General features: G+C 46.7%; 2 protein-coding genes and 1 long non-coding RNA gene across 3 annotated transcripts in view; 1 reads left to right on the top strand and 2 right to left on the bottom strand.

Moving 5' to 3' along the window:
- The window catches only part of cadm4 (cell adhesion molecule 4), a 169,576-nt gene extending 166,437 nt beyond the window's left edge, over positions 1 to 3,139 (bottom strand). The window contains exon 1 of the mRNA XM_037074133.1: positions 2,781 to 3,139. Coding sequence (XP_036930028.1) covers positions 2,781 to 2,853 — 73 coding nt within the window. The 5' untranslated portion in view covers positions 2,854 to 3,139. The remainder of the gene's footprint in view (positions 1 to 2,780) is intronic.
- A 163-nt stretch (positions 3,140 to 3,302) lies between these two features.
- On the top strand, positions 3,303 to 5,598 carry LOC119005965. The gene is made up of 3 exons (XR_005070628.1): positions 3,303 to 3,664; positions 3,788 to 3,867; positions 4,101 to 5,598. It is a non-coding gene; the product is annotated as an uncharacterized LOC119005965 (long non-coding RNA).
- A 2,700-nt stretch (positions 5,599 to 8,298) lies between these two features.
- On the bottom strand, positions 8,299 to 19,332 carry si:ch211-79k12.1 (uncharacterized protein LOC568891 homolog). Its single transcript, XM_037072910.1, has 7 exons — positions 19,178 to 19,332; positions 18,332 to 18,453; positions 16,665 to 16,863; positions 15,337 to 15,482; positions 13,081 to 13,225; positions 9,975 to 10,119; positions 8,299 to 8,966 (listed from the first exon to the last, which is right to left on the bottom strand). The coding sequence occupies exons 1-7, from the start codon at positions 19,227 to 19,229 to the stop codon at positions 8,879 to 8,881; spliced, it is 897 nt and encodes a 298-aa protein (XP_036928805.1). The 5' UTR covers positions 19,230 to 19,332; the 3' UTR covers positions 8,299 to 8,878.
- Positions 19,333 to 20,308: the final 976 nt, after the last annotated feature.

The following is a 20,308-nucleotide window of genomic DNA, read 5'->3' on the forward strand; positions in this document are numbered from 1 at the left end:
TGCATGGCCTCTGTCTGAGCGCGCGTGTGTGCGCTTGCACACATATACCAGCTATAATTGGTATTCAAATCTCCTCCCACAAGTACGTCCAACTGCTGCCGTTTTTCAACTGCCAGAGCCCCAGCCAAGGTCCAAACAGCATGATGGGGGGGGGAACAAGCTCAAACGGATGGCTCTCATTGCACACATTCAAATAAACAAATGGAGGTGATTTAATGCACACTGCGATAAGGCAGGTGGTAATGGTGGCATAGGAGAGAGGACTTGGGGAGGAGGTGGAGGGATGGGAAGTGATGGAGGGGGGCGAGGAAGCGATTACGGGTGGGCAGGCAGCAGAGGTGGAGTTAACAGCATTTGTTACTGTACGTGGGGTGGAAGTTTGGCCCACAGCTGCTGTGGATCAGCCACCCCCACAACGCCATGCACTGAGCGCTGACTGTGTGTGAGTGATCGTGTGTGTGTGTGTGTGTGTGTGTGTCCCTCAGGCCTGCCCGTCAGACACACTGTGAAGTCTTTCTGCCTTTCTTCTCTCACTCCCCCTCTCTCCTCCCTCACTCTCTTTTCCGCCTTTCTTGCCCTCTCCATCTTTCCATCCCTCCGTCTCTCTCGTTGGCTCGTGTAAAGGAGGGCCAAGTCTCGCAGCCTCGCCGTCTTCGCAACACCCTCTCGATCTATATTTCCGCGCATTCGTCTTCGCGTGCGATCAATCCATCCATCTCTGTTCCCTGCCATCGCAACAACCGCCGACCCCCATCTCATCCCCCCATTACCTGTTTTTTTTGTTGCTTTTTTTTTTTACTTTCTTCTAGATTAGTTTTGACATTTTTCACTGTGTGGGGGGGCTGGGGGGACAGAGACTGGCTGATCTGTTATCAGAAAGACAGTTTTTTTTTTTAAACACAGTATGTGTGCGCATGTGTTGAGGAAACAGACCATCTTCTTAATGCTCCCTTCTCTCCTGCCTTCCTCCATCCACCCCCTGCCTGTAACAACCCTCCTCCTCCACCACAACCACCACCGCCGCCGCCGCCACCCCCGGCCCCCTGTCTCTCCCGGCCCCTGTCAGTGGCTAGATTAATGACAGTGATCAGTGAGCAGCCCCCAGCAGAGGTTGCCTGCAGCTCAGGCAAAACCCGGCGCGGTAAGCAGTACGCACGCACGCACGCACACACACACACACGGGCATAAAAGCACATTGACATGCAACACACAAACATACTCCTTAATGTGCACCCAGACACACAAACCTCTCACACAGTGCTCCAGTTAGAACACAAACAACGCACAAAACGCCTACATGCGTATGCATATAAATCAAGCCTGCAGTCTTACAGGAGCAGACACACAAATAGATCCACAACATGAAGGAATCAACACACAGGCCACGCTGAACTCCACGCAGATGGGAAGAATGGCTGCGGAGCTGTGGAGCAAATGTATCCCCCCCCACCCCCAATCATAAAAACAGACATCATCGCCACAGCACAGGTCTGACTGTGACAATATCCGACCTAGCACTTAACCCTTTCTGCGCCTCAGGACAACATCAACAAAGAGCCACAGAGCGCAGCACAGCAGCCACAGCAAGACAGATCAGTGAAAAGCCACATATGCATGCACTTCCTGGTTACAATTCCTGCTCAGTCAAGGAATCACAGCAGCTTTGGGTGGAATCTAATAGGGTTTATTATGAGTCTCTGGAGGATTTCGGCATCATCCAAGCAGATGGCACACAATACCACAAGGCTGGAGTTGCTCAGAGTCATAACTGAGCCTAATCCAAATCCTTATTTTTGCAGCAGATGCACTTGTTATAGGGTATTGACTATGAAATCTATTGTGCCCGTAGGCGAGCTGTGCAGGACTATCCCAGACCGAGATGTTCAAGTGGGAGTGGGGGGGAATAACAGCAGCAGGACAGGCGGGCAGGCAGGCAGGCAGGTGCAATCAAAAGGCTTTATAACAGATTGTTAGATGTTATTGTATTTGATAAGGTGAGGTCTCAAAGGTCCTTTCAGTCCCTCATACTACTGCAGAATATAAAAGCAGGAGCAAACGCACACCACTGCTGGCTCCAGTGTGTGTGTGTGTGTGTGTGTGTGTGTGTGTGTGTGTGTGTGACACGTCTGGTCCACTGCGGGCATTTGTTATGAGCTCTCATGTGGCTGCAGAAATATTCAATCGGAGCTCTCTACATGCATGCGTGCACACGCGTCTCCCGGGACCTCGGTCTCGTCTCGACACAGCAGCTATGACACAATAGATCCCAATCACAGAGAATAATCAAAACCGCTGTGACGCACGAGGGTCAACAGAGCACGGGGAAATAGAGAAGGGGAAAAAAAATCTGCGTGGGCCATTAAAAACAAAAAAAAGTGACAGCGAGTCTGCGTCTTTCACTTTTGCTTCTATTTCGTGTTGTTTTGGGGTCTTTCCAGCGTGACAGCTGCGTAAAGTGGTCAACACAATGACTCATACCCAAGTGGAAAGACCAGACTTGCGCAAGACAAAAAAAGAGGCTTTGGTCCTAATTACCCAGCGGTGATTAGAACCGCAGGGTGATTGTAAACCAGAATATCTGCACGTGTTATTGTCCCGCCGTGAGCTCCACCTTCCCCTCTCCTCCCCAGCCTGACACATCCAGTGCGTTTTTATTAAGCTTCTTCACGGAGCTTAGGCAAACTTGCAGGGGGTAAAAAGAAAAGAAGAAAAAAAGCGGCAGCACACCGACGCGGCTTAACGCACTCCTCTCATTCGCATCACACTCATTCACTCCTTACCAGTGCGCACCAGGCAGGCGACTGTGATGATGGTGAGCGGGACGCAGTAGTTCCACACGGACGAGAGAGCCATCGCCGTCGCTGGTATTCCCCCCCTGAGCTCTTCCTCGGTTATTCCTCTTCCTTTTTGGAGAAAATCAGAGTGACATGAACCCGCAGGTTCACTCCGCCGACAGCGCCTTCAGCGTCTCCGTATGTCAGCGCGTGTGAAGTGGGTGTGCGCGCGCGCGTGCGAGTGTGTGTTGTATGAGGCGCTTGGTGCGTTAACGGCAGCTCTTTACATAGTAGTAACGCTCCCCACTGGCGCACTCAGCACACACACACTTTCTCCCACCTCTGGATGCCTGAGAATGACGACTCGGCCGGTTTTTCTTGGTTACTTTACATTGTAAATATATTCTTCTTTTCTTTCTTTCTTTTTTTTTTTTTTTTTTGGAGAGCTCGGCAGTAAGGGCGGGCCCGTGTGCGCGTCTGGCCAATTGGAGAGAGCCGGAGCAGGTGGAGGGGTGTGCGGATGAGGAAAGAGGGGCAGGGCTCCGGGGAGAAGTAAATGGCAGTGCGAGGAGGAGAGCAGGGGGAGGGACGACGGGCTGCACCTTCCAATTAATTGAAATCAATTGGTTCTAAATGTGATTGATAAGCAGCATTAATTTCCCGACGCAAATAACCAATTTATCTCACGTTCAGGGACCGAAAATGACGTGTGGCACAGTGATTAAGATGAAAACCAAACAGATGTTTAATGTTCGGAGGCAGAATAATGTTGGGATCAGTTATTGGCGCTCTGGGGGCGATGGATTGACGCGGACTGATGTCAGCCATCAGGTGGTGGACTCACCTCTCCATCAGTTTAAGGCTGACGTGATCTAAAACAATCATTTTAGGTAATTAAGCCACGCTTGATATAACTCTGGTGATCAAAACTGCAAGGGAAAAGGTCACGCAGACTCACTTAAAATCAGATTATGTGCAGCAGAAGTCTTCAGGTGTGTGTTTTTCCCCCTCAGGAGCTGCGGACAGGAGTCATCAAGCGGAGCAGGTGGAGCAGGCCTGAGTGTGTTCGGTTAAATCGCCGTTCACAATGATGGTAATGGCCCGGAACAAAAACGTATGCCCCGGTCGAGCCTGCGTTTTCTGCTCATCTGTAGTCAGGGCCTATTAGGTCCCGCTAAAGGGGCTCTTTAACTTTACCCTCATGCTGTGGCCACAGTTTGCCCATAATTGTGTTTTCCAGTCAGAGAGCGCTGCTCCATTATGAAAATTGTTTCTCTTTTCTACATCTCTTTTCTTTTTTTTTCTTCTTCTCCTCCACTAATCTAGTGTTAGAACATGGGTTTGTAGGCTCCTCATGCTGGAAGGCATCTTCTCCAGACTGTGTCTTTGGCGCCCCCTTCAGGTGAGATTAGGGAGGGCATGTCATGTTTTTTGTTTTTTTTTAATCTGCCTCAGCGTCTCTTGCTCACTCTCTCTCTCTCTCTCTTTTTTTCCTCTCTTCCTCCCTCGTCTGTCACAAATCCTCCAGACACTTAGGTCAGTTTGGCTCAAACAGTCAGGAAAAGTTCAAACAGAGAGTAAAACATCAAACCAGTCTATTAGCATTAATATTAATATTTCTTCTCTTGGCCCCCATAAAGATTCTTTGAACTCGCGCCTCATATCTGACCTTGCCCCGTAGATCAGTGAGAAAATCTTAAAGTCCCAGCTCCAGGCTCCCCCCCCGGCGCCCTGCTCACCCGCACTCTGTCTCGACACGAGTTTCGTCAGCGTTGTCTTGGCGAGGATGATATCTGCCTCCCTTGTTTCTCCCCGTCCGAGCCCATTTTTTCCCCCTTCCTGCGAGTGTTTGTCCCTCCCCACCACCACCACCACCACCGGCTGGCAGAGAAGTCAGTGGTGGTTGCAGCAGCTCTCCGGCACCAGATGGGGTATTGTCAGGAAGTAATGAGGGGAAAACACCTGCTTCTCCAGCGAGCGCCACTCCTTCATTTTCAGCCATTTGACACAACATATGCAGGAAGCACATACAAAGGCAAGTGACCGTGACGAGAACAGCGGCGGCCGGGTGGCACGCGGTTGCAAAATGCCTGGCACCTCGATGCGTTAGTCAATGAGGTGTCATGTTTGGTATAACTCACCTTTTACATGAGGGCTGGTGCAGCTGAGGGGCTGCCAGGACAGCTGCCAGCCGGACAAAACTGGTAGATCTGGTGAGGAGTCGCAGACTTAAAGGTCACAGAGCTGCACCTTTTGTCCCGTCAGGCCCCGAGACAAGAACTCTTCCCTTCTCCGCATTCTCCGCACGGCCTCTGCGTTTTTTTTCCCTGAGCTGTTGTCCACCGGTTTATCCACGAGACACTATCAAGGTCAAGATGTCACTGTAAACTAGGCTTCGCTCTCTCTTCCCGAACCGCAGCCTTGTACCTTGGGGACAGCTCCACCGTGTGAAATCCCTGATACATAATCTTGTCTTTTTCGAGCCAAACCAGTTGAAGCCCCAGGACCGCAGCCCACTTGGGAGCACGCGGCTTTTCACTCATGGCTGACTCAAAGGCCAAAAAAACAACAACAAAGAATTGTGCTCGCTGGCATTTCACATGCAGGGAAGAGGGGGAGCCCTGCATTTAAAATTTACAATATTGTATTCTTTCCTCCAGAGCGTGACCGATTCATAAAAAAAACTCCCCTATTTCTGTTACTGCCTTGATATATATGTTGTCTCTTTACTCCTGGCCTTGACCTAAGACGTAAACCAAGAAGAAGTTTGTGGAGTTGGAAAAAGAAATACGAGGAGTCTGTAAAAATGCTCACAGGGCGGCTACGGCGGAGGCGAGCCGCTCGGGGAGGGAGGGGGGGGCTTGAATAATCAGTTTAATAACATTATCCTGGCCGTGCTCTGTGGCGCATGCACCCGTTAATGGAGTGTCATTGTTAAACTGCCGCTTCGCCCATTATTAACGACGGCCTACGGTCAACCACACACCGATAATAAAACCACATAAAAAGAAAAAAAAAACCCGCCATAACTTCAACAGACAAGCGTAATGAAATTCTTTGCATCATGAGCACGGTTATGGTAATAAGCGATGGTGCTGTGGCGCGGCGTTAAGGGTTACAAGGCAACAGAGGGGAAAATGAAAAAGATGAAGTTGTACTCGGCGGTGGAATGGGCACATTTACTTAAGTACTCCTCTTAGATACAATTTTAATGTACTACGAGTATTTCCATGTTGTGCTACTTTGTACCTCACAATATTTTGGCGGGAGAGTCGCAGCCAAGAGGCAATTTGTGATTTATTCAACGACAGCTGGCGACCTGACACTTTTTGTTCTTGATCTTACTTAGATAGGATGAGTCAGACTGACATGTTCAACAAAACAACCCCTTTGCCCCCCACACATGGAGCTGAGGCGGGGGGATGGCAGGTTGATAAGGGGGATGCATCTTAAGTTAAAAACCTTAAAACCACCAAACCACCAAATTTAAAAACTACCTTACATTTAGCCTCTCTTTAACCCCTTGATTCAAACCGCGATTAACCTTAAATCTGTTTCGACCAAACTCCAATTTCAACCATGATCCAGGATTTAGCCTACAGCTGAGAGGGTTAAACTTTTTACAACCGATGTCTTTTTGAGATGGATCGAGCAAAATAGTCAACTTCCTTGAAGAAAGTTGAGAGACAGACTCAACCCAGTTTTTATCAAGTTTCATGTCAGTCAGGATGTAATATTATGAAACAACCCTTTCTGCCAGTTGGATAATGGACCCCAGAAGTGAACTGTCGCACACTTCTGGAGAAGATAATCTGCTCTCTAATTTACTTCTGTAAAGTACGGCAACCTTTGTTCAGTTACATGGAGAATCCGCTGTCTTACATGATTGAATGAACGTCCACTTGATCTCTCTATCTTCACCACATTAATGTTTCTAAGAAAGGACCACAACGTACTATGGAAGCTCTCCATCATCCATCCATTATTTTCTCCTTTAATTTTTATTGTTAGCGTTCTTTCTTTTAATCGTTGTGTGCGGATTTCTTTTGCATGTGTCTGGCTGTGTCGTGTTTGAAAAATCAAAATAAAATCTTCAAAAGAAGCCTTCCTGTCCGTCACTGCAGCTGATGATAATAATCACGATACTTGAGTGATACCAAATACTGCGACACTGTGATATCCTCTGAGATAGTTATAAAACCATAAGAATCTCTCACCGTTACAGCCTTATCTGGAGGCAAAGATTGTTTGTACTCCCAAACATTCATTGTAAAACTTGAATTACTAATTACTTTGCAGATTTAGTTTATTAATACAAATATAGACAGATGCTAGATTATTATAGATCAAGCTGCCCGGCAGTATATTGATTACCCAGCAGTATATAAAGGGGCGGCTGGAGTCATTGACTACTGGAGTGGTGCGATCCCCAGCTCCAGCTGTGTCACAGTGTCCTTGGGTGAGATGCTGAACCCCAAAATGCTCCGGATGGTTGTGAGACCGTCTGCGTTCATGACTGAGTGCAGAAACATCACAGGGTTAAAAGTGCTCTCCTCATCCATCAGTGTGTTAATGTGTGAAGTGTTGTAAGGTGCTTTCAGGGGTTGTTTGACCGGAAAAGTCCATTTAGTCTTTGCCAATTAAACTGAGCTCACATGATTAAACATTAAAGTGATCAACATGGATTAATAAATTATTATGGTGCAGTAAGATGATATATATGATTTTGAAATGGGGCCATTCTGCACAATGAGTCATTCTACTTGTGGCAGGATTGTGAATGCAGGACTTTTACTTTTAATAGATTATTTTCACACTGTGTTTGTGTTACTGCTTCCACGAAAGTAAAGGATCTAAATATACCTTCCACCGCTGGCTGTAGTCTGTAATGGTTGCTGTGTGGCCTGGCTGCTTCTAGAACAGACTGCATCTTGAATACTCATGTTCAGGCAGAACCAGCGGCGACTAACCCTGCATACCCTTATAATGGATTGGCAAAGTTTCAAGGTTGCCTGACTTTACGACTCAGTCTGTGTGCGAGCGCGAGTCTTCAGTTCATGTATGTGTTTGTGTGAGCTGAATTCACTGCGAACGCTCCCGCAGCCAGCTGGGGAGGGGAAGCACAGACATGCACAGGCTGAGCACTTTGAGGAAAGGTCATTGCTCCAGACTAAGGTCTTACAGGCTGAAGGGAAAGGTTGGTAAACAAGCCGAAACAAGCCCGAGATGGCATTGGATGGAGGAGATGTGCGGCTGAGTGGGCATACGTGTCCTGCTTTCAGCGCGCCGTCAATACGGCCCAGACCTCTTTTGTATCTCTAAAATGGAACAAAATCAATGGCGCGCACACACAGACACACACACACACACACAAACATGAGGACAGTAAGTAATATTTTCTAAAAGCAATTTAATATCAAAGGAATTCCAAGTACAGTAAATTAAATCGAGTGCAATGTGCTTCAGCCCTGTCACACCAAAGAGATTATAATGACCTTCGCGCAGATACTTTGAGAACTCTGTCTTTGGAAGAAAAGAAAAAAAAAGAAAAAAAAAGGTTGAAAGGGAAACCAACACAAGGGAAACCTTGTCCTATCACCCAAATGGCTCCATTCATGATACACAGCCGAGCAATTATGTTTGTGACAGAAAAAAAGGAGAGAATTTTGCGTGGGGTCTTAACAGCTCTCGCGGCGCGGGAGGCTCATCCCGCCGCCGTCGACGCTTCGCTAAAAACGTAGCTCGCCATTTCCTACAATGCGGGATAAATAAAGAGAAATTGCCCATCTTGTCCTAGATGCATAACTGAAGCATACACCCACAAGCAGCGCAGCTTTTGTGCCTCTACAGCAATCATTTGCCCTTCAGAGATTTTTTCTTTTTTTTCCACCCAGCTTGTTACTGATTTTTATTGTGCTCTCCCTACAGTCTCCAAATCTTTACCTCCCTCATTTTCCCCCACCCTGCATTCTGATCGTCCGTAACCCCACATCGTCCCCCGTCCCTCTCTTAAGTGTCGCCCATTTTCCCGGCCCAACCTTCCCATCTTTCTTCTCGTCGCTCGCTCCCTCTTCATCTCTTCATCCTTCCACCTGCCTGGGCCGTCACACCAGAGGTTGTTTGTCTCCGCAGGTGGAGGGTAAGGACTCCACGCTGCTTCTGTAGATGGGCTTTTTCTGAGACCGGTCATCACTGGAGAGAGGAGGGAGAAAGAAAGACAGAGGAGCATGATTATCAAGCGTATCGACCACCCAGTGTGCACTAGAAAAAGTAGAAGTGAGGAAATGATAGAGCAGAAGCGAGCGACTGGAGCCGCACCTGGCTGTCGATGCGAGGGTCCATTTTTCTCCCTTTTTGCTCTTTTTTTATGCAAACGTGCTCATATTTGCGAAGATTAAACTCTTCAGCGGCGGCACAAAGACACGGGAAGCATGTGCGAAGCAGGAAGTTCACGTTTTTTTCAGGCCACGCGGAGAAGAAGTTAATGAGTGAAGCTGCATGGGGTCACGGTGCACATTAACATACCGTCAGCAACAGATTTAATGAGACTTTTTCTGCTAATGCTTTTATTATTTCTGTATCCTCTTTTTTTATATACCCGGTGAAGAATCACAGAATGAAATCCAGTGCTGCAAGGTCGAGCTAATAGCGCGAGGAAAACGCGCAGGAGAGGAAGGAGAACAAGAAAGATGGAGGATGGGGTCATGCAGGTCGGACCTGCCGAGATGGACTTTAATATTCAGTGTGGATGAGGCATTTATAAAAAGCACACAGGAACTAGTCCGCACGCGTGTGTGGAAAGCTTTTTTTCTGCAAGAACATTTGGCATACGTAACACAAGGTGAGGTACACAAGGCGAACAATGGCGCGCACACACACACAAAAAACGCACACCGTAACGGAGACTGGCCTTGGTTCTATCACATGGGACAGAATGAAATATTGCAGCAATAACCATATCTGTAATATAAAGTCAAACTGCAAGGGGCAGGCACTGGGAAAATAGAATGGTGAGGGAGCATAAAAGCAGCGTGGAAAAAAAAAAAAAAAAACCTCACACAGATTCCCTCACGTTAAGAGGAACCGCGTTCATCCGATTTTGAATGCGGTTTAAAATGAAAGAAATCAGAGAGTAAAGAGCGAGGGCGATTGGTTTTTGTTAGAGAGAGGCAGACACAAAGACACAGACGTCCTCCTTACATGGGTCCCTTGCTGGTCTTGGTCTGCTTTGCCCTGCGGCACAGGAACACGCTCATGGAGAGGATGAACACCAGGAGAGACACGGCCGCCGCCGAGGTCATCAGCACGAGACGTCCGTTACTCGACTCGTACCAGGGGGCATCCTCTGTGGGACAGATCAGTCAGACATGAAGGGAAAACATGCATCACACAGACTCGGAAATCAGCGGAACTACGAGGTTCATGCCTCCGGGCAGAGCTTCTGAAGGCAACATGGTGTTTGTTTGTGGAGGAAATGAGTGACTGTCTGGAGTTTAGATGGTTCGAGAGCTGTCGTGCGCAGCGCTCATCTTCAAGAGGTCTGCCTTTTGCAATTTTTGGGAACTGGCTGATCGTCCCCCTTCATGTGCATACGCTTTCATATTATATTTATCACAACGCTGACATGTTTGATTCCAGTGAATTATTTAAACTGAGCAACACGATGTCTTGACTTAGAGACTGCAAGGACAACCACCTGAAGCTCAGTATCAGCAGACACCCATCATGTTGCGTCGGTCTGGCGCTGCATGTCTGTGAAGTTCTAGCGGACTCACTGAGAGAAACAAAACACATTAAAAGTCCTCACATGTGTCCACATTTCTGGCCAATAAAGCTGATTCTGACCGATGAATTCTAGTGCTCAGCCTGGCAGCACAGAGGATTTAACCAATCAGCAAAGTTTCAAGGTGAGGACTTGAGAACAGGTTCGACACACGGTCACGGCCTCCTCTCTCTCCCCGAATGATGGCATTCAATAACTAGTCCACATAAAGAAAAGAGGGTCGCGATCAGGGATATTTCTTTTAATGAATTTACATAATTATCTGTCTCGCAGCACTAAAAAAAAAAACGATCTCAGTCATCCGGCCTCCGTCTGGCTTGTGAAGTTTTGGCTACTGCCAGACAGACGATTAAGTAAATTCATCAAAAGAAATACTCCCGAGTGCGACCCTCTCCTCTTTATACGGTTTAAATCACAGCCAGAGAGATGTTTGAGCAGAGCATTATGAAGCTGACCTTTGGCTTCTTTGATATAAAATGTCATCACTTCATTATTTTATCCTGTCAGACTTCTGGATGAAGTTTTGTCATATTCTTGAGTTTTGGCCACAAAAAAAAAAAGTGTTTCGTTGGATCACAGTCGGTGTTGGAAGAAGAACTCAGTGCCCATCAACCGCGAGGGACGATATATATCATGTATATTTATTTGTTACTATAATTATTATTGTAAGTTATTATCATGTGCGAAAAAATCAAAGGAGTTTTGCACAACCCAAACCTTCTAGTCTAGTTTGTATGGCAGGTGAGTAAATGTGGTGAAGTAACAAGTATCCTTGTGGAAATTCACTTGAGTGGAAGCATAACACAGCATAAACAGGATATACAACATGAAGTACAAGCACATTAAAATTGCACTTAAGTACTTGAGTAAATGTACTTTGTCACACTCCACCACCGATCACAGTGACCTTGACAGTCTGAACTTTCTGGCCACCAAAGTCTCATCAGTGCAACACTTGAATCAAACGGAACCAAACTTGAGGAAATATCCCCGCAGGGCCTTCTCGATATCCGGGACGAATGGACGGACAGACGGACGCAGAAACATAATTCCTCCAGCCGCGGCTGTTGCCGGCGCAGAGGCATAAAAATTAAGATTACAGGGATTTAAGGCAGCAACAAACACATGCTTCGTCTGTTCCCACATCCAGTAATTCCATATGTTAAGAGGATTTCTTGGCAGCTGGAGTCACACAGGAGCGTTTTTGCGAGAGAGGTTTCTGCTCTGCCATTGTTTTCTTGCGACTTGAAAGTAGCAGCACCGACATGCAACGTTTGACCACAGAGAACCTTCAAGGGTGAGCAAACGTTATTCCAGCCGCTCGAAAAATGATTACCGTTTTAATTAGTACATGTGCTTCTGAGGAAATACTGGAGACAGTGTGGAGCGCGGTGACCAATGAGTCAATTGCAGCAGTAATAAGATAACTCCAGCATAATAAATAACACGCGTTGGCTTAATTGCGTTTTTAAGAGGTTGCGTAATTTCGACGACTGAAGTCAGGAGGCTTATGAATCCTGCTGGGTGAGAGGACGGCGGGTAGAGGAAAAAAAGAGCCGCAGCGCATTAGCACAGGGCATACATCTCACAGGTCAGCGATAAAGATGATGAAGACGGATGAAGCGCTGTAAATTGGATTAGCTGTAACGATGTAATGAAATTAGCTCCTCCGGTTGAATACATACATCTTCACGTTTGGTGGGGAAATGAGACAGTTTGTCAGTCACGCGGACTCGTTCGTCCGCGGAGGCGAGCAGACAACCAGACTTTCCCGATCAAGCGTGCGCCGACTTTTTACCCATCATCAGAAAGTGAAAGTGTGTGCTAGAAGGTAACGAAGTGCTTTCTGATGATGTTAGCGGGTCCCATGGGTGAATATGTAAAGCGAGAAGAGGCTGCGTGTTTTCTGGAACGGATCAAATTAAAGGGAATTAAAAAAAAACAAGAAACAATCACACGCTCACAGATTTCAGTTTCATTTCTGCCTCCCCTTTTGGTCGGTTTCTTTTGCTGTACTCGAGGGCGCGCTGCTGTTTGACTTGGTATTTTCCTGTCTAAAGGGAAAAAAAAAAAATCAAAAGGTCAGGTAAAAATGATTATATCTTTTATATATTATCATTATCCTTCAGAGAAGGTGGAGTCATTGCCCTTTATTTTCCTTAAAATATACAAAATGTCCTTTTTCCATGTGACCTTTCAGAGTGGATTTCAATTTTTTTTCCAATCTTTTCATAAATGTCCTCACCTCCCCAAACCATTTTTCTGTGTGCGATTTAGTGAAAAACACTCTGTACTGCAACTCTTTCTTAGAAATTTAGGGCTTTAAAATGTTTCGCGTGTAGAAAAAACAGAGAACTTCTGCTGACGTCAACGTGCCCACACACCTGACCTTTTCTGAGTTTCAAGATTGTTTTGGCTTAGGGGATGTTGACGGCTGAACTTCCCCAACAGCTACAAAGAAAAGCCTCGACCAGTTTGTAGAAACAGGAAGTGGGGGGAAACATGTGCTCCGGTGTTTCTTACCAGGCAGCACGGTGATGCTGATGGTGCGCCTCCTGCTGAACGACTCCACGGAGGGATGCTCGGCCACGCAGGTGTACTTTCCTTCGTCCTGGGCGCTCACCTTCTTCAGCGTCAGCTTGGAGGAAGGCAGGATCCAGTCGTCACCCTGAGGGAGAGAGAAAGCGACGGAGACACACAACAGAGCGTAGGCGAGTCAGACAAACGTGAGGCAGGGCAAGTAGAACAAATATTTTTGATTGACCGGACTGCGGCCTCGAGAGGGTCAACAAAGTCCGACAAATTACAATTATACTGAGCCGAGAGCAGAGGAGAGCTGGAGAGTACACGCAGCCGGTCGGTGAACGAGAGAGAAACACGAGAGAGGAGGGGCAGAAAGTGTTGTTTTGGACAAGTTGTGCAAAATGTGAAAAAAGGGACAGGGTAACAGGACAAGAAACACTGGCAACGTCAGCGACACAGATAGAAAGACAGAAATATCTGCCTGTGCCTGGCCCTCGGAGGACAGTTCCCCCCCCCCAAAGTCCCAGATGAAGTGTATTTACCTGAGCAGTAATCCCAGCGACTGAACACACATCGACACAAGTCAATAACCCAGATAACACCGTCAATCCGCAAAAAAAGGATGATGCCCGCAACAACACACTGTTAACACAACACATAATGAGATGGCAAGGGAGAGGGATGAATTGTTGACACAAAAATAGCAGCACTATTATGAGATAGAGCCCGACATGGTAGGAAACAAATAATAGGCCAAACGCGAGGACTGGAAAACAAACGAACGTGGAGGAGTGGAGGGGATGCGGGGGGGGGGGGGGGAGAGAAAAAAAAAAAAAGACATTACACCATGCAAATGATTTGGCTCCTGGGAGCTGCGGCTCCTGCCAAGAAAGTCCATTTCAATTTGAATGGATCTGAATTAAGAGGATTTCCCATAAAGGCCAGGTCTGGCCAAAGCAGCATTTTGTATGCAAATCCACTGGCTCCCAAAGCAGTGGCCCGTTTCTGCCTCTGTCCTGCTGTCATTACCGGGGGCCAGCGTGCCCGCGGCAGCTGTCTGTCAAAGTGGGCCCATTCTGGTTCCACTCGCTGCCCCGTATCCATTCCTGTCGTACGTAACGCGAGCTTTCACACGCACCAGCATCTCATCTCATCTCATCTCATCATCTCCTTGAATGCGCCATATCTCTTTGCCCGCAAAGGTCGTGTGACATATGAAAATGGAGCACGGATAGATCCGACAGGTGGTGCGCTGAGTGATTCTCCGACCTGCCCGCCATGCTGACATGTGACTGTTAGTCTTCTTCAAACCCACGAGTGCTGCAGACTCAACAAACAACAACGACAAAACCTAAAAGCGCTACATACGATTATGGGGAGGACAAACAGCATTAGCGGTATAAAATGTACGCTGAATTGGATTTGGACTTGTAAGCCCATTTAAAAACCGGATTAGCGGTGACCCCCTTTTAACAAGCAAATTAACCCCCGAGCCGACTTGTCGAGAAGAATAACAAAAGAGGGGGAACTCGCCAATTATGTCAGCCTGTCCTCAAGATATCTGCATAGCTGCATGGCTTCATTACACCTGCCATTTACCCCGAAGGTGCAGTACCATCTCCTCACCACAAGGGCGCAATGTATTCTCCGGCTCGTCAACTTTGTGTTGTTCTACAGCACATGCAGGGCTGTCGCCAACGCCATTATACACTGGGATGTCCTAATTTCCCCCGGGTGAGGAGTTCCTCGGCCTCGGCGAGGGAGCCCAGTTGAATAATTCAGTACTGGTTAACCAAACACTAGAAAATCATTAGAAATCTATCCACATAATTGTTTTCAGGTTGACTGGCTCTTGTCTAGACCTCATTAAACTATTAATCCTCTGTAAGTGGGCAAACTGCAATCCCCAGCGAGTGGTGGGCCTAAGCCAACCGGTCACTTAAATACAGAGCACTTCAGAGGAGGAGGAGGAGACGACAGGAGAGGTGGTGGTGGTGGTGGTGGTGTGGAGGGGGGGACAAGTGGTTTGAGAAAGTCGGGGAGAGAAAACAGAGGGGTGCTAGAAGAGACGAGAAAATTAAGAGAATGCTTGAGCGAAGCCAAGCGAGAAGGAAAGGGACCTAGAGAGACTGGAACAAGAGAGGGAAAAAATAAAGAGGTCACATCCAAAATTGGATGGAGGAAGAGAGAGCGCACAGAGTTTCCAAGAGCATAATGAGGACGCCGGCGCTGTGCACAATCCCCGGGCTTTCTCACGTTCTTGTTCCAGAAGTAGCTCGGCTCCTCCGACGCGCTGGCGGAGCACTTCAGCACCACGTCGTCCCCGGCTCGCACCCTCAGCTCCTGTGGGACGCCCAGGTAGCTGGTGAAGCCTTCCCTCGACAGCGACAGCTCACCCATGTCTGAAAAAAAAAACAGGAGACGGCAAGCACGACGGAGCATTAATGAAGCAGGAAATTTAATATACGCCGGAGCCACTTTCTCATGAAACTGGGACGTGACCGAACATATGTTTGTGGTGGTGGCAGCTGGCAAACACACTCATATTTCAAGTATATCTGAGTGTATAGGGGCTCAAGTGCGAGTGCCTCCCGGCGGTACAGGCCACACCGAGCAATCAATAATAATGATAATAGGCTTCATCTTATCGAAGTCTTTAGAAAGGCAGTGTTGTGAATAATGGCTCATTTTCTCTGCCATCTCAATAGATGGCCCACGTCCATCCAGCTCCTGGCTTCCTTCCCTGTCCGTCTCCTTCGGTCCCCTCAGTCCATTCTAATCTTTGCCTCTTATTGATTCCCCCCATGAGGCTGAGGAGCCTATCAAACAGCATCACGGTCGATTCTGGTGGCCACTGAGAAGATAGAGGACACCGATAATCTGGCCGGCCACGCCACGGATGTCGTTTCATCCAACTGCGTCCCCCGACACTGACTGGAGCCCCCGCCAGGAGAGCGCGTCTTTGTTCGCGTGGGAGTGCACGGAGAGGAAAAAAAAACAAAATAGTCGACCTATCGTAGGTAACACAGGATGTGTACTTTCTTTTTTTTTTTGTTTGCAATTGTTTTGTTGTACACACTCTGCAGCTGCACTGCATAGATACGTCTTGTGTTATTAACAATTCATGTGTTTTTCTATCCCTCACTGTGAAAGAAAGCTGTGTCCACAGTGTCTGAAAGATTGTCTTTACTTCCTGCTGGTCGGAAATATGAGGAAAATTGCGATGTTTCAGACACTCTCTGTTCTGTCTTTTCACCCAGTCTATTTACCAATGTACACTCAGGTACGTTTTTTTTTTTTCTCTCCTTTTTCCTTCCTCCTTTATTCGGCATGTCAGTGTTCTCAGCCGGGCATTTCCCTTATTAACGGGTGAAACTCAGACGCTGTGTCTCATTTGTAAGTCTCATTTTCATCCAGCTTATTGTCAGATTCCTGCAGAGATCTCTTTGTCCACCGCAGGAAACAGACGACGAGGGAAAAAAAAAATCTAGAAATCTAAGGTTTCTTTATTAAGGGGAAAAACAGTGTCACAGAGTCATTGTTCCCGGACACAGCCGTGACCCACATCACCCCCGGGCACTCACAATGCACTTTGATGGCCAGGACCTGGGAGGAGTTGTCTGGCGCAGTCACATTCTCGGCGTCGGACACACAGCGGTAGGGCCCCTCGTAGTACCTTCCTGCGCGGGGAATAGTCAGGACGAGGCTGTCCGAAATCTGCTCGATCTGCATGGAATAGTAGCACCAGGATCGCTCCCAAACCGGACGCCATGTCTGCATGTACTGGTGGAGAGAAAAGACAGAAAGACAGATGACCCCTCTAGTTAGAGGCGTTCTTTGAGACCTTTGGAGCTCGATATCAGAAATTGATCCAAACGTAACACCGTCACGTGACACTCCCGAGGCGCGTTCTCACGGATTACATTTCATGCATCTGTGTTTTCTGTGCAGCAGTCGGTGCTGCTCGGTGTGATACTTACATAGAGCACATGACGCCCTGTTCCAGCACACGCAGTGCAAATCAGTTTGAGCTGTAAATGTTATGACATGTAACAGTGTCCAGTGAGCAGTCGAGCCTGATGTACGCTGCACAGTGTCAGCCAGTATGTGAGAGCAACATAATGGAACGATTCATCAGTTATTCACAACTACTACAAGAGCAGTAGTTTTATTTCACATTTCTATCATTTTAATTATCTAAGTGAATGTCATTTTTTTTTTCTTGGTTTAGGTTTTACATTCTGTTATCTATCAAACGACATAAAACTACAGTTCTTCGTGGCTTTTAATTAGCTTCTAGTGAGACTGCCTTCCAAGTATTTTTAAGTATTTCCCCTTGATTCTTTGAATTTCTATTTTTCACCTGTGTCCGTTTGTTGGTTTGTGAGCCGGATTACACAAAAACTACTGCACAGATTTCTACTAAATTCGGATGCAGGATGGGTCTCTGCCCAAAACGGACCACTTTATATTTTAGTATGGATCTGGATAAAGGGACGGATCCAGGAATGCTTTCTAATTTTGTTTATCACTGCACGATATTCAACATTATTTTCATTTTCTCAGGCAATAATGCGTACAACAAAATAAGGCATATTAAAGGGATAGTTTGGGTTTTTTGAAGTGGGGTCATATAAAGTACATATCTATAGTTGATCTGTTCCCTACCGTAATTGCCGATCAGCGCAGCCTCATTTTGGAGAAGTAGAGAGCCGCTCCGAATTTTAACTACCTTAAACAAGGCCCACCTAAAAAAATCTATTTAAGTTCAAGTGTACATTGTATAGAGAAAATTCACACCGCTTTACATCGCCGTCAGACTGCCCTTTCTTTTGGCACTACATTTTCTCAACCATAGAGTCCTTGTATCCCTACGCTGAAACTTTGACCCAAACAGGTGATCTGCGAGTGACGAAATACAGTGCAAAGCCCAGTTGCGCTCATGCGTAGGGATACAGAGGTTCTACAGTTGAGCTTTATATGACCCCCACTTCAAAAACCATGAACTATCCCTTTAAGGTGGCTGGTATCTACGCGTGCGTACAAAAGAGGACTTGATGAAAGTGTGCGCTCTACTGAACACCACTCTAGTTTTGTTTGTGAACGAAGGTCACGGTATGAATAAAGGTTTATTGATTCAGTTCACATTCACTTTTACAGTAATTCCAACAATGACAAGGAAACACTTATCGGTGGGAGGAGGTTCTTTCCCTTCACCTCCCGCCGACCCATCGTTTGTCCCACGGCTCACCTTGGAGAAGATCTCAAAGTGGACCTGGCTGATGTTGAGCTCTGAGTCCGAGATCAGGCACTCCAGCGTGATGCTCTCTCCCTCCAGGATCGGCTCGGTCGGCCCTTTAATGAGCAGAGTGGCTGCATGTGGACAGAGATTAAAGATGTGGGTTATTGATCACAACATGAATCGGTGGGGGGGCTTCTCTGGAGGGTTAGGGTAGGCAGGCAGGCAGGCTGACCTGCACTTGGGGGGAAATGTGGCTGCTGTTCTGGGCAACACTTCCAAAACAAAGCTCTCCCTTTTCCTGACATTTGTTTCAGGCTCCGGCTTGGAAAACTGCCAGTACTCTCGAAGTCACCAGGGCCGCATGACCAGCAACAGGTTCTTCCACATTGGTGACACCAACGGGGATGTTTTGTCGCAAATACCCGCACAACCACAAACGCTTAGCATAGTTTCTCGACAGATAAGATGAGACTTTTATGTAAACGGGTTTCTGCGTACAGTATATATATGTGTCTTCTCATCAGTCCCTTGATAATACCACCAGCATTTCCTGTTTGTTACTCTGAGCCTCCGTGAGCCACCAGGGGAAACCCATCAGTGTGACAGAAGAGAAAAATAAAGTGTTTCCTCTTGAGGAAAAACAAACTCTCAGACAGACACACACGAAAATGAAGCAGACACACACACACAAACACAAAACCCAGGGATAACAACAGTATGAATACATTTGTGAGAAAACACCAGAACCAGACTTGAATATTAAACCCACAGATCATCACAGGGGAGCGACATAAATAAATGTTTTGAGGATATTATCTGTGATAGAAAATGAGAGAAATAAAACAGCATAGTTACCAAAACTGCCACGGATCAGGGCGACCGCTGCAACAACCAGAAGTGCTTTCATGACTGTGGAAAAAAAGGTTTTCAGGATGACAACAATGGTGAGCACTACTGCGCAGTTTCTAATCTGAAATGAAAGTTTGCTCAGTATTTATGTATTTCGACTTGTGGGTGTGGCCTGTGATTCTTGTTTGCTTTCTTTTTTCCAGGAAGTGCGCTCAAACATTCTGTCTGCACAAAGACGCAATCCGTCCAAAACTGCGCACATAGAGGGGAGACGGAGCTGATCAATAAGCCTTATCTGATGATTGTCTTCTGGCGAGGCTCGTTTAACGCCTGAAAGATGGTTTTGTGTGAACTGCGCTGCTCCGATCATCTGATCGCTCCTTGCGCGTCATTTGTCTCCAAGGGGAAGTGAGGCCCGTCATGTTGTCAATGTGGGCTTGTTGTTGTTGAGGTCAGTGCGTCTTCTCCAGAAGTTCACCAGAATGAGGAAGCAGTCTCGACTTGTTCCCGCGGAGCTGGTGGAATCTCCCCGGTGTGAGATGTGATGCCGAGCAGGCGAGCATGCTGCGCTTCATTTGCTCTGACCTTTGATTGATTAGCTGTTAACCGGAGCCGAACAGGAGACAGGAGCGAAAGAAATTCAGCCCGAGACACCGTTTACTGCACCGAAGCTGACAAAACGCTTACAGTCAGCTTTCTCTTCTGTCCTGCTGCACCCACCACAGGCTTACACAGCTACATTATTACTGCCATTTATATTATATTATATTATATTATATTATATTATATTATTAGATTATTTTTAAAATAATAGTTTCCCAAAAAGTCTCAACAAACAAACAAATATTATCAGCCTATTTTTGAAATAAAAATATCATACATATATATCATAACAATCATACACATACCTAGGCTAATTATTATTATTATTATTATTATTGTTATGTATTTATTTATTTTGGTTGGATTTTTAAAAAACTAAATAAACTTGTCTGGATGTGCTCTGAAAGTGGACTGGACATGTGGCAGTTACTTTCAAGAGCTCTTGAAATGTTTCTGGGCATGATTGTGTAGTGAGTCTCATTGTTAATCATATTTTTATAGGCCTGTCTGTTGTTAAGCATTATGATTAACAGA

The sequence above is a fragment of the Acanthopagrus latus genome, chromosome 17 (genome assembly GCF_904848185.1).
Source record: "Acanthopagrus latus isolate v.2019 chromosome 17, fAcaLat1.1, whole genome shotgun sequence".
NCBI lineage: Eukaryota > Metazoa > Chordata > Actinopteri > Spariformes > Sparidae > Acanthopagrus > Acanthopagrus latus.

Excerpts from the sequence above, each read along its gene's own strand:
- si:ch211-79k12.1 (XM_037072910.1), bottom strand. The coding sequence starts at position 19,229 with ATGAAAGCACTTCTGGTTGTTGCAGCGGTCGCCCTGATCCGTGGCAGT. Across the intron at positions 18,454-19,177 it reads CCTGATCCGTGGCAGTTTTG|CCACTCTGCTCATTAAAGGG; the intron begins GTAACTATGCTG and ends GTCCACATGCAG. Across the intron at positions 10,120-13,080 it reads CAGCATCACCGTGCTGCCTG|AGGATGCCCCCTGGTACGAG; the intron begins GTAAGAAACACC and ends TCTGTCCCACAG.